This window comes from Mesocricetus auratus, unplaced genomic scaffold, assembly GCF_017639785.1.
Source record: "Mesocricetus auratus isolate SY011 unplaced genomic scaffold, BCM_Maur_2.0 Super-Scaffold_4256, whole genome shotgun sequence".
In the NCBI taxonomy this organism is placed as follows: Eukaryota; Metazoa; Chordata; class Mammalia; order Rodentia; family Cricetidae; genus Mesocricetus; species Mesocricetus auratus.
In genome coordinates, this window is record NW_024429182.1 from 68,433,703 (window position 1) to 68,447,836 (window position 14,134).

Below are 14,134 nucleotides of genomic sequence, written 5' to 3' on the forward strand. Positions count from 1 at the left end.
CCTGTGTCTTTACACTTAATATGGACTTGCTTACAGTTTCAGAGGATCAGCCCATCACCATTCTGGGGAGTGTGGTGTTATGCAGGCAGGCACGGTGCTGGAGAAGTAGGTGAGAACTTATATCCTCATCCAAAGGCAGAAGGCAGATAGAAAGGGAACTGGGAATGGTGTGGGCTTTTGAAACCAATGACAGAACTCCTCCAACAAGTCCATACCTCATGATCTTTTCCAACAGTTCATCACATGCAAATATATGAGCCTACAGAAGCCATTCCCATTCAAGCCAGCACAGAGGGGATCTTAATCCCCAAGTTGGAGTTACAGGTAGGTGCTGGGATCTGAACTCGGGTCCTCAGCAAGAGGACATGACAGCTGAACCAAACAAAATGGGAATTAAGTGAAAATGAATTCTGAGCAGTTTATTCTCAAGTCATTACAGTGTTCAACAATTGTACATACAAAGATAGCAGGTGTAACAGTAAACATCAGGAGGCACATTCCTGTTCTGAAAGGAGACACGTTATGCACACAGAAAAAAATGCAGCAAATATTACGGTATTCAAAGGAACTGTTGACACTTCAGATGTGACATATTTACAGGAAAGTACGTTTTAAAATAATTAAATAATTTTCATAAGCTTACAAAAGAATGGAGATAAATATTAGGAGTCTCTGACGATCACAAGAACATATTTCTATGCTTTTGAATAAGGCTAATTCTATAAAAAGTCCCAAAATAGAGCTAATATTTTGCCACCATGAAATATATCAAATTACCAATACCAAAATATGTTCAAATGAACGTGCACTGTGGAGGCTGTACCAAAGAAAACAGCGCCAAGTTCATCAATACTGCCAAGTGTCTGTACACGGGTTCCTAGGCATGTTTATGAAAAAGGAACTTCCAAAAGAGCCTGGATAATGAACATGGCAGCAGAAGGGTAGTAACTGCTTAAAAACCTTGTTGTCCTATGGTTTTCCATGCAGTTGCAAAAGAGAAAACTACATAAAACTCTAGCATATTAGCTTATGAATACAAAAGGTGAGTGGTGTGTCCTTGTACTGGGCAACCAAGCAACACATCTTAATCCCTAGACCCCACCACAGTAGCAAATTTCTTATCCTCCAACAAGTAGTCTTAGAACATTAAAAGGCAAAACACTAATACCCATGACTCCAAAACAGAAGTGTGTGGGATTAGAAATACCATGGAGAAGCAGCCTGGGAAAAGCAAACACTTAAGACTTGCCACAAACAGTACTTGCTCAGACCAGTCTATCGATCAACACCAGAACTATGGGTTCTTTAGAGAGGTACTTCTATTTAGGATATCCCCACAATTAAATGCATACTCAAATTTGTTTTTCAAGACAGAAATATTGCACAGGTAGTAGAACACCAAGATCTGGTATCTCTAACATAAAATGCTATCTTATTTAATATGTCAAGCTATGCTACTGAAATTAATTTATTCAAACATTTAATTAAAGCCAATCATGTAGGACTTTGGAGCACAATCCTAAATGACATGAGAAGACACAGGCACTTGGATATAGGTTATTAATGATGAAAAGGTAGAGGCCACAACAATTTCACAATTAAGGGCAGTTATGACTTTATATATGAACTGAGGTCTTACACTGATCCAAATTCAGAAATAAGATCTATTTACCAAAAAAACAAAAAAAACAAAAAAAAATCAGCTAAGTAGTGGTGGTGCATGCCTTTAATCCCAGCACTCAGGAGGCAGAGGCAGGCGAATCTCTGTTAGTTTAAGGCCAGCCTAGTCTGTAGAGCAAGTACCAGGACAGCAAGGGCTACATAGAGAAACCGTGTTAAATCAGATCTTCCCAAAATTTACGATCAAAATTTTTTTACTGAAATAAAATACCGATAGATGCAAGTACTAAGTTTTTTCAAAAAAGTGTCTCAGGCTATGTGTTGGTGACACGGGTCTATAATTTGGGAGGCAGCAGAGGCAGGAGGATCACCATAAGCTTCAGGACAGCCATGCTACACAAAAATTAAAAACTGTCTCAAAAAAAGTCCCACAAAAAAAACTTAGCTATAGCTGAGCTCTAGTTCCCACATTTGCTGCTCCCCATACCTTCAATTCATACCTGCACCAACAGTCTAATAAAATCTTCTATGCAAAGTTTACCACTCACCTGAAAAGCCAGGATATCAAAAATGGTTAGAATTTCTAAATAGTCCACATTGCAATATAAATTTTGCAGCACCACAGACATTATGAGTTTAGGAGTTTTTGTTTGGCAAAGTCCCGTTTTATAATGTTAACCAATAAGAATGTGTAAATATTGATTAAATATTTCATAGGGAGTCATATTAGCTTTTTTAAATGACCAAAATAATAAGAAATTTTAATGTTTTAAGTTGTTATTTAAAATTTCAAAGTTACCAGGAAAAACACACACATACATATACACACATTTTTACCACCCAAACATATAAAGCTTCAGACAGACACTCAATATGGACACAGCTTTTTTCCTTCCTTTCTTAAAGAAATTACATTGACTTGGCCACTCCCTAGATTCTTGGCTTGCCAGCTTACAGAGTACACCCAAGAGACAATATATAATATGTGCACTGAAACCATTCACCCTCTCTTTTATCATCTTTGGCTAGAAGCCTCATGGAAGGACACTGAGGGGTGAGTGGGGCAGGCACCACGTGCTCCCACCTTACACATCACTGACTGGCAGGCTGGCATCATCTAAGTCCACTGGCTCACCATCTTTTCCCTGAGGGCCATTTTTACTTTGAGGTCTGGGCAGGGCTTGTTCAGTCACTTTGGAAGCTGGTTCTCTTGAAGAGACAGTCTGGACCTTGAAGTTCCCTGGCTTGACCTTGGCAAGAGATTCGTAAAATCCTCGCTTCTCCATGGTATGGCTTGAGACCAGAGAGTGGCTGCGAGAGGCTGCGGAATGTGAGGTGCCTGCTGCTGCCCCGGCAGGACGGACAGTGTATTTGGATTCTGAAGGACAGCTGGAATGCTCCTGGAAAGAGGAGTGGTGGTCAGACACAGCTAATCACAGACAGCAAAGTTAGTCAGTTACTCAGTGTGAGACTTGATTCTCTGAAAAACAAACAACACACATACACACACACACAAAGCAGAAGCATGAGCCATGCAGCATAAATGTGCAAGTTCCTTCCCAAAGCAATGCATTTTAGGGGTGAGTTCAAAGCAATGATAGCCAACAACCAATTCCCCTAAGAAACTGGTTCTGTCACCAAAGCTGAATTTGTCAGCTTATGACACTTAAGAAGACCTAGCTAACCTAAAATGAAATATGGTGTTCCAACTGCCAACTGAATTGTGTTGAAAGAAGAGTCTACCAGCATTTATTTAAGAGTAATGGGAATTATTCCAAGTATTAAAAAAAAATAAAAAGACAAAACATAAAAATAAAGGGCTATAAATCAACAAGAATCAAGACTTTTCAGACAGTAGTCTGACAATTTGTTTTTGCTTCTCTTAATTTCACTGCATCTAATTGCAAATGATTTAATTGTTTACTCTGGATAAGTCGCACATTCATATGGTTTAAGATTTTAAAAGTAAGAAAGGGTACAACTGAATCATTTAAAACTCTGATGAAGTAGGATCGGTTGTGAATACTGATTTTATTGTACTTCTAATAACAAATCTGAAGACACTGCCAGGTGCCAGGCAGCTCCTGGCGTGTGCTCATTTAGGACACTAGCTGCTTTGAAAACAGTACCACAATCAGCAAACACTACAGGCTCCCATTACATGGTAAACTTCACCAGAGCTATAAAATGTCATGCAATTCTGGTGACATAGTTTATCCAATGTGGATGCGTGCAGAAGTTTGCCTGGATCAGAACAAAGGCACATTTTAAGTGTTGTATAATAATAAAAAAAATCTCAAAATACATAAACTATGAAAATCAAAACTCTTGCAGCAATTCAATTAGTTTCTGAAACTCTGGAAGCTTCCATTAGTATGATTGCTTTTGACTTTTGTTTTTTACTATACATAGTCAACCTGATGACTACAGTAAAATAGTTTGCGTTAGTGATGACAACTGCAAAAGGCAGTCCAGTTAACTCAACCTTCTATGATCAGTTGTGAGTAGGGAGCGAGTCCAGGCCCTCTACTAAGAAGGCACATTTGCATGAGAGCCCACATACGTGCTGCATTCACCAGCTCTTGATGTATACCTCTGTATACAAGGGTTCGACAGCCTTCTGGCCTGCCGCATCTGGAACACAGTGCAAAGCTAAGATTAGAGTTAACCTATATTGGGAGAGGGAGGAAAAGAGAGAATTCTGCTGATAGTCACGGCTGGACAGTCCAATTTGCCCCCACCACAAAGCACAGAACGCAAACACCCTTCTCCAACTTTCCCTCTTCCCAACAGACACTGTTTTTGCAGAGAATCTCATACTTGACTGTTGAAAGAGTAACATAAAATGCAGGCAGTTACAAAACTAACACCCATGAAGGAGATTTCTCCAGTATTCCTAAAGGAATGCTAGTATAATGAAAAATGATTAAGGAATGGGAAAAGTGGATTACTATCTACTGATGGTTTATTATCACTATCAGGAAACTACTAAAAGTCAGTATTACTACCAGGAAAAATACTGAAAGTACAGGGTATCTAGGTATATACAGAATCTACATCATAAAGGCTATGGAATGGAACACTAGGACAGTTGGCAACAGCGCTATTTTTTAATTTTATTTGTTTGTTTATTTAGGTTTTTGAGACAGGATTTCTCTGTGGCTTTGGAGGTTGTCCTCGAACTAGCTCTCGTAGACCAGGCTGGTGTGGAACTCAAAGAGATCCGCCTGCCTCTGCCTCTGCCTCCTGAGTGCTGGGATTAAAGGCATCCGCTGACACCACCACCACCAGCGGCAACAGTGCTACTTTTAAAATGTAATCTCTCAAAAGGATTTACATTTTCAGAACAGTATTTATTTGAACAAGATGAACAACAAGTGTTTCTCTTGCTACATCTGAGCAGATCGTGTACTTGTTCCAATGTTACTACCAAACTACACCAGAGATAACAAGCTTTTCTATCAACCTGCTAAATAAATGGGAACACAAACTGTATTTAAGTTTGGTCAGCAGTATTCCAACACCACTAAGGAAAAAAAATCTTAACTGAAAATTGGCAAGTAAAGGGAAAACCAAGACATCACAAAACTGTTTTACTAGAACTGAAAGTGCCCTGAATGGTGAGGTCAATGCCACATCAAGAGAGCCAAACTGCCACACCTAGACCTACTAACAAGACTAGCTTCACAGAACAAAGGAAGAAAGGCTCTATTCTTTAGCTGCCCAGCTTGTGCATCAACACAATGTGCACAGAAAGTTATGTACATGTGACACTACAAGGAAACTCTGAATTAGGGTGCATTATTTTTGCAAGTCCAATTGGTATGAAAGTCAACATGCAAATAATCTCAACAAAGAAAGAAAGAAACTGAAGGATTAGGGTGGAGGAAGAAAGCAACTCCATAGGACAAAGTCTCCCCAAGAGGAGAAAACCTACAGAAGATGCTGATCTGCCAGGTCCCCGCTGTGCTACGATGGCGCCAGAGACTGCTTTAATCCAACTATGCATCTCTTCGGGGCTATCAGCCTAAAGGAAATCAAAGAGATGGTTCAGTCAAATTTCTCAAAAATCACCTTCTATTTCCATATATTCCATACCTTAGTAATATATTACCTGCAAACACATTCAAAGGCAATACTTTCTTTTTAAAATGTTTTCAAAGTGCTTTATTTATTTTTGTTTGCTCTGTTTTTTCAAGACAGGATTTCTCTCTGTAACCCTGGCTGTCCTGAACTCTCATTGTAGACCAGGATGGCCCTGAACTCGAGAGACCTACCTGCCATCCACCTGCCTCTGCCTCCCAAGTGCTGGGATTAAAGTTGTACTCCACTATGCCTGGCTTCACCTTTTTAAAAAATGTATTAGTGTGTGGGGGGGGAGAGAGGGGGGGAGGGGGAGAGAGAGAGAGAGAGAGAGAGAGAGAGAGAGAGAGAGAGAGAGAGAGAGAGGGGAGTGAGGTTCAATAAACTCATGAGTCATTGGTCAAGTGTTTCCCAGCTACAGAGTCAAAAGAGGGCATTGGGCACCACTGGAGCTGTAGCTACAGGCAGTTGTGAGAAACACACCATAGATTCTGGGGATAAAGCTTGGTCCTCTGCAAGAGCAGCAAGTGCTCTTAACCTCTGAGCTGCCTTTCCAACCTCCAAAAGCACTTTTTGTGTGAGCACGTTATTGGGAAGTAAACCAAGGCATTCAAATGTTCAAAGAAAACACTCTACCACTAAGCCTTTGTTGTAAAATTTGTGTTTTAGTTTTGACAGAGTACACTAAATTGCTCAGGCTGGCCTTCACTTCACTCTATCAATGTTGCCCTTGAACATCCGGCTTCAGCCTTTTGAATAGTTATGGTTACAGGTATATACCACCAAGCCCGGTTCTAGAAATTATTTTGAACCCAGGTGTTTCTGAACAAGGTACTATATGGAAACATACAATAGGCACTGCATGTTTTAAAACCAGATACATAAAATTGCCGATGATGTTTTTGGAAAGGAAATAAGAGGAAGAAACCAAAGAAAGTTCTTATTTTGCTGTCAAATGCTACAGTCTGAACTTGCTACATGTATAACTGCCACCTTAAAAACCATTCTGACACCCTTTTACATATTAATTTTAGGAATAATTTCTAGTAGGACACTGCATTAAAGAGACACTGGTAGTCAAATTCAAAAGTAGTCCTCTTCCTTTTTTTTTTTTTTTCAAGACAGTTTCTCTGTGTTAATAACTCTGACTGTACTGGAATTCACTCTGTAGACCAGACTGGCCTGGAACTCACAGAGATTCATTCACCTTAGCCTCTCAAGTGCCAGGATTAAAGGCGAGTACCACCAATGCCCAGCTATAGTCCTATTTCTTGATAAAGACTGCCAGTATGAATTTAAATAATATGAGAATTGAGGTGGTATGGCCACAAAACAAGCCTGAGAAGGTAACAACACATATCTTCTGTTATTTTAGAACCCCTTCATCCTTGAGAAGTGATCTAAAATTAGAATCTACAATTTCTAAAAAAGTAAAATACAGAGTGTTTCTGAGCCAATAATATCTTTTTTTTCTCTCTTAAATGATGATTCTTCACTTTATTGTGGCAAAACAGTTGTCCCTATTTGTTTAAGGTCATGTTTTTTCTATGTACTTTGTATAGTGCATATTGAATTTTGTGGTTTTTTAGCAACTCTTTATCTGTATTTTGAAGATATTCACCCCCTCTTGTAACTCCTTTCTCTCTACTTTCCCATTCCTTTCTACTCAACTTTGAGCTCTTCCCTCTACATCCTCTTCTCCACCAAGTCCAGTCTGTGTTGCACAGCTATTCTTGAGAGTGGGGCCTGCTCTGGTACGTGATCAGTCTACCAAGAGTCACATCAGTAAAGAAAACGTCCCCCTCTCCCAGAGACTGTCAAATGCCAATCAATTCAAAGAGCATTTTTAAAAGGTAGAACTTGGAGAGGGACAGGGCAGAGTACACTTTCATTTGGTGCTAGTAGGAACACAATGACCGAAGGCAATGTGACAAAGCAGAACGGCTGTTCTGATGGTTAAATCTAACCTAGAAACATCTAAGGAAATCAGAAATTCAGGTCAAATTTTAAAACAGATGCTCTCATTATCATACTTTCACAGTAAATGTATGAAAATTATGCAAATGAATATTTAGTCACAAAAGAACAGAATTTGTGGAGTAGCCATACATGGAGTAGGTGTGGTGTATACAATTCTAAAATATTTACAGAGGTGGTTTTATTTATTTATTCATTTCTTTGTTTATTTATTTGAGGTAGGGTCTCACTACACAGCCCTGGCTGTCCATGGATTCACCAGAATCCACCTGCCCCTGTCTCCTGAATGTCTTTAATCCCAATTAAAGGCACAAACCACCAGAGTCAACTATTTCCAAAAAACTTTTAATGGCATAGGAAAAACAGACACAAAAAACAAACAAGATTTTATACATTTAGTATGACCCTGCTTGCTGCAAAAATCAGTGTATGGATGTGGGAGTATATACATTTTATAAACTACCATTTATTTAACTTTTCAACAATAAGCAAATGTATTAACTCTCATAAACGAAAACATATGCTCTTTCCAGTAATTTTATTTATATACATGAGGCCTTCCTTTTTTATAACGTTAACAAGAAATAATATTAAAGAAAAACACTGAAAGATAATACATTTGAAGGCATACTGCTAAAATATAAATAAAACCGTACTTCCTTTCTTCCAAATGTGACTTTGGTCCATCTCACTAACTCATAACAGAACACCCCCATTTCTGAGCATATATTCCAGCACCAACCCACTATCTGACATCTTTCAATAAGCTGGCAAATTAGACTTGTCAAAACCAACAAGCTTTATTTATATTTATTTCACCTCTAAATGTTATTACTTTCTTGTAAGAGAATCTATAATCTCCAAGTAAGAGTCTTACCTGCACATAAAAAGTTCGAGACGTTGTTACAATTTCAAACAGGTTGTCCCTCATCATTATGTCACTGTTATGAAAAACAATCATCCAGTTGCATATAAATCACAGTTTAATAGTTTCTCTTTCAGCTATTTACTCAGTACCAAATATGTGTCAATAAATAAATGTTAAAGAGAAAACACTAATTTAACAAAACCACATTATTTTTCCCCAGGTTTGCATTCCAATTCACATGTTTTACACAGCTCATTTAGAAAAGATTCATGAAGCAACTTTAGAGTCCAAGTGTTTACAGTTTATTCAATTCAGCATGGCACAGCTGATGCAGCTCCTTGTGACACCTGCTCTCAGCACCTTGACACACTAAAATACCTCCATCTGTTAAATTTCAGAAATTTCTCATAATAATTTTTCCTTTGCATTAATGAGCTACTTCTGAAATGTGGTTTACAAATGAGTTGTTTCCCAATTTTTAGTGTTCAAATAAAATACTGTAATATCTCACAGATTAAAAAGCTGCAGCATATCTCAACCACAGTTAAAAATCCACACAAGAAGGGAGAAGCACACACTGTAAGCTCATGAACCAGGGGAGAAGCTATTCTTCAAACTGTGCTGTGCCAACGTCAGGCAGTCCCTTACCTTTGCTTACACTCTTGGACTTTATGAACTTCTTTAAGTGGTATTACCCGCAGAGGTTCCTTTTCCTGGTAAAAAAAAAAAAGCAAATAGACACAGGACATTTCATCTCAAGGGACAGCTATCTTATGTGGCGCTCAAGTCAATCTCAGACACAATTCCACCTTCTGAAACTCGCAGCAGCAGGACAGCTTGTTTTTATGTCCTAATAGACACCACTGTTTCAGATTCTGGTCTCAGTGACAGTCACTAAGCAGCAGACTTGGTTGTAGTATACCATCAGGACCAATAGGTGCTCTACTTCCTCTATTGGAATGTCATCTTGACATAGAAGGCACCGTGTAGCAAGCCCAGCTTTGCTATTAGCCTGTGCACATGTGTCTGAATACACTTCGGGAATGTCTGTAGGCAAGTTAAAGATTATGTATCTACACTAGGTACTTGTGTTTAACTTCTAAAATAGATTTTCCATGATCAAGGCATAGATATAAAGCCCAAACCTCAACATCCCTATAGTATGACCACAATCCATAAGCCACATTCTGATCTTACAAGTTTCCCCATAGGTATCCTTCATGGCAGAAGACAAGCTGACATATTTTTTGCCCAAGATTCAGTCTACAGCAGACTTGCTGCACTGTCCCTTCTCTTCATCTCCTTTACTTCAGAGTAGCTACTTCATTGGTCTTCTGTGATCTTACAGAGCTGTAAAACATCCACTTATTTCATAGACTGTGTCCTTGCCTGGATCTGTCTGATGTTTATTTATCCTGATGTCTAGGCCACATGCTTCTAGAAGGAACCATAGCAACCGACTCCTTGGCAGCCATTCCTACCAGGAGATGCACACTGTGGACTTGACCAATTGGTGGTGTATGACTCATATTGGTCACTACTGAGACACTTGGAGTCTATATGAAGTACTCGATTTTCCAACACAATTTTCCCACCAGTTTCACCAAATATAGAAGATTCTCACCTGAAATCATTACTGGCCGCTACATGGTGATTTTTCTAATACCACTCACACACATATCAATCTGGAGCTTGAAAAAAAATCCCTATTCTCCACTTATTTTCTCAGCTACAGACTCATGACTGATGGGAACTATCTGTGCAGTGAACATCTGTATTTCCCTAATCCTGAATAATGCTGAGAACTGTTACATACTTCTGAAGACTAGTTTATTTTTATCACTTAGTAGTGCTGAGGCTCTATCTCAAGGCCTTGGATACACTGGGTATGCATGCTATCACTTAGCTCCACACTCAGCCTAATTTCTTTCTAAATGAGTTGTTTGTATTTTCTGTTTCTTTTCCTACTAGATATTTTCCCTGTTTCTCTTTGAACCTTGAGACAATCAGAAATTTACAAAAAGACTAAGAGCACAGTCACTTCAAGCTGAGCTGCTGCTCTAGTCTGCTATCCTAAAGTCTTCAAATTATGGCCATCAAAGTCAGCAAGAGGCTTCCACATTGTCTTACAGGGTGAGAGTGCTTGCTCACTGTCTCTCTTTTCCTTTAGTACCAAGAGTTCTTCAAAAGAGGAACATAGAATCCTGCAGATCACAGCAGTTACTTTATTTTGTAGACTGTCCCCTCCCTTGGATATGGTTACTGTCACCTGTTGGACACACTCAGACTATCCACCTTTAACAGGAGCAGCACAGAATTGGTGCTGTGTTCTTTTCATGCTATCCTGCCAGGTGGTAAGCAGTTTCACCATCCTCGGCACCAATGAAGTTCACTGCACCTACTGCTTGATGGGACTGGTCTGCCAGGCCTCCACTGTCCAGCTGTTTTCTTCCCTATGCACTCAGATTGGGCTCTTGCTCCTATTTAGGCATCTTGTCTCTCACTGTAGTTACACGAACTCAGTCACCACTGAAGTGTTGAGTTACATCTATATGAACACATGGACAGACAGGCTGTAATGTTATAATTGTTATGTATTTTCATACTCTCACTGTCCATAATTTGGTGAGGGAACTGTTTGTAAAGCCGTTTCTGGGTGATTACCATTTTCTCAACATGTTCTTACTTTCTGACATAAGACATTCTAGGCTCATCTTGAATTTATTTCTTTTTCCCAGCTATAGAATCTGCTATGTCTCCACGGAGTCCAGGTTTCTTTCAGGGGAGGAGGAATGATCATTTTCTCAAAACAAATACACTCACATGAATTCACACCAAGACATATTATTTACATCTGGTTCTATGTTTGTTGAGTTATATCAAGACAGTGTTGTTCTGGTGCCTTCACTCAAATACAGCATGGAACATACAAAAGTTTCACACTTTTGTAGAAGAGGTAGAGAATTTCATTAATTTATGTAATAATCCACTGTAAGATTCAGGATACGTGACATCTTAAATAGTCTTTGATTCTGCCTTCAGAATATAACAAAGATATCTCAAATGAAACGGGAAAAGAAAGGACTAAGAAAAAGCAGGGCAGAGAAGGAAGACAAGTAAAGAATTGAATGCTGCTTTTGGAGGGTTCCTTTCACCACATCTTCCAATGCCCCTCAGACAGAGGTTAACATATGGGGGTGGTGATAATTTTAGACCCATCAAAATGGAATGCTTCCTTGAAGATATAGTAGTTTTATTCAAAACACATTAAAGAAAAATGTGACTAACCAAATGTATTACAACCAAGTAGACTGAAATTTAGATACCTCAAAACCAGAACCGGAATATTTGAAAAACAAAACAGCACACAAGCATACAATCACTACAGTATAACTTGCCAAGTATACTTATGAAGTAACTGCATACCAGTTCAGATTTGAAGTAGCCTATTGTGTTTTCATCCAACTGAAAATATCTTCTCTTCCAGTTTTTCATCTACCAGAGAAGACACAGACACAGGCTTCAAAGACTGTCCAATGAAAATCATCCCTTAATCATTCAAATAAGAACCCACAATCAGAAATACCAAGCACGCAGAAATAACACCCACCCCCCTCACACCCCACCCCGAGGTAAGTGGTAAATGGCACCTTCTCCCATCAGGCCTTGAATAATGGCCTCAGCTTTGAGCAACTCACTTTTGAGTTTGTGGATGACTCTGGTATTTCAGATTTTAAAAAAAAACTTTATTTTTATTTTATGTGCATTGGTGTTTTGCTTGCATATATGTGTGGAACTGGGTGCTGGGAATCAAACCCAGGTCCTCTGGAAGAGTAGTCAGCACTCTTAACTGCTGAGCCATCTCTCCAGACCCTCAGATTTTTTTAAGATTTATTTATTTTATATGTATGATTTCTCTATTTGCATGCATGACTTTATACCAGAAGAGGGTATCAGATCCCTCTACTGATGGTTGTGAGCCACCATGTGGTTGCTGGGAATTGAACTCAGGGGCCTCTGGAAGAACAGTCAGTGCTCTTAATTGCTGAGCCATCTCTCCAGCCCAGTATTTCAAATTTTGATCTCCAGCAGTGGAAAAGAAAGAAAAGGTATTTCCTTCCCTTCTTGCCAGCCCAGACTACAAAGTAAAGATCAGCATGGGAAATGTCTTCCCATCAGGTTTCTCTATCCACAACACATATTTCAAGTATTTCAGATATAACAGGTCAGCAATAAACACAAAATAGAACAAACCCATACAGAAAATATTTAACACACATTCATATGAATATTTATGTCAGTTTTTTAGCACCCAAAAGTATCTGTAAACAGTGTTGGAGGGATGGCCCAGTGGTTAAGAATGTTCAGTTCTTAGCACCCACACAGCAGCTCATAACTGTCTCTAAGTTCAGTTCCAGGGGGTTCCTACACTCTCCTGCTGGCCTCCTCTATCACAGCACACATGGTACACACATGGTACACAGATGCACATTTAAGTAAACACATACACATAAAATTAGATAAAAATATCAAAAAACTAAGGAAAAAAATCTGTAAATATTTTTTTTTAAGATTTAGGAATAAAGGTTACCTCTTTAAAAACCTAATGAGCCTACAACTAAACCTCACAGCCTGGGGATATTCTACCTCTACCTGTAGACAGCCTACCTTGAGAAACCTCTGGCCCCACCTTCCTTTCCCTGGGACCAGTGAACCAATAGGCAAGAATGTTCCCAAACTGAGCTGCCAGAAATTGGAGAACAATCAAGCAGAATTACCAGGAGAATCTGAAGTATTTCTTTATTCACATTTTTTTCCTTTTGTTTTCAAATGTTAACTTTATCTTCTCTTTGGATTCTCAAGATTTAGTTCATACAGAATAAACTTTAGAAAAGTTGATTTAAAAAAAAACAAAAAAAACCCATCAGTTGGGAGGTAGTGCTGCAGCACACCTTTAATCCCAGCACTCTGGAGGTAGAGAAAGACAGATCTCTGAGTTCAAGGTCAGCAGCCTAGTCTACAGAGAATTCCAGGACAGCCAGGGCTACAGAGAAACCCTGTCTCAAAAAAAAAATCAAAACAAACAAACAAAATGTCAAGTTTGCTATATGGCTCAGGCTAACCTAGAACTTTCTTTCCTTCCCTCCTCAGTCTCCCAAATACTAGGTGTTGTTCTTTTGTTTCAGTTACAAGTAGAGTAGATGGAACAGGAAACCATGCTTCAGTCACGAATAGATGAAAACACGAACCACATGAAAACACGAACCACGAGACTCAACAAACCCATGTGGAGTTTATTGAAAGGAAAGGAAAGAAGAAAAGGGGGAAGGGGGAGAGAAAGAGAGAAGGGAAGGGGTTAAGAGGGTCAGAAAAGGGAGAGAGAAAAGAGGGGGGGAGGGAGGGAGAGAAGAGAACATGTGGAGGCGCTCTCTTAAAAGGGGAAGCTTGCACATGCGTACTGAGTCCTTACGCAGCCCCATAATACGTAATGTAGCCATGACATGGCCACTCAACACAGGGCCGTTTGAGCCGCTTAAGTTATCTGTCTGAATGCTGATATGCATGTCTCACCCATTGTCAGGGGGC

The 14,134-nt window shown here is 39.3% G+C and overlaps 1 protein-coding gene across 10 annotated transcripts in view; it reads right to left on the reverse strand.

Moving 5' to 3' along the window:
- Positions 1-404: 404 nt before the first annotated feature.
- Positions 405-14,134, reverse strand: part of Plekha1 (pleckstrin homology domain containing A1) — a 63,370-nt gene continuing 49,640 nt past the window's right edge. For 4 of the 10 annotated variants that reach the window (XM_040752896.1, XM_040752906.1, XM_040752909.1 and 1 more), the window contains 6 exons: positions 11,975-12,043; positions 9,197-9,261; positions 8,558-8,621; positions 5,558-5,647; positions 4,106-4,289; positions 405-3,020 (listed from right to left, as the gene is read on the reverse strand). In XM_040752896.1, coding sequence (XP_040608830.1) covers positions 2,806-3,020; positions 4,106-4,289; positions 5,558-5,647; positions 8,558-8,621; positions 9,197-9,261; positions 11,975-12,043 — 687 coding nt within the window. In that variant the 3' untranslated portion in view covers positions 405-2,805. The remainder of the gene's footprint in view (positions 3,021-4,105; positions 4,290-5,557; positions 5,648-8,557; positions 8,622-9,196; positions 9,262-11,974; positions 12,044-14,134) is intronic. The other 6 variants (XM_005064299.4, XM_040752940.1, XM_040752917.1 and 3 more) reach the window with 5 other exon arrangements.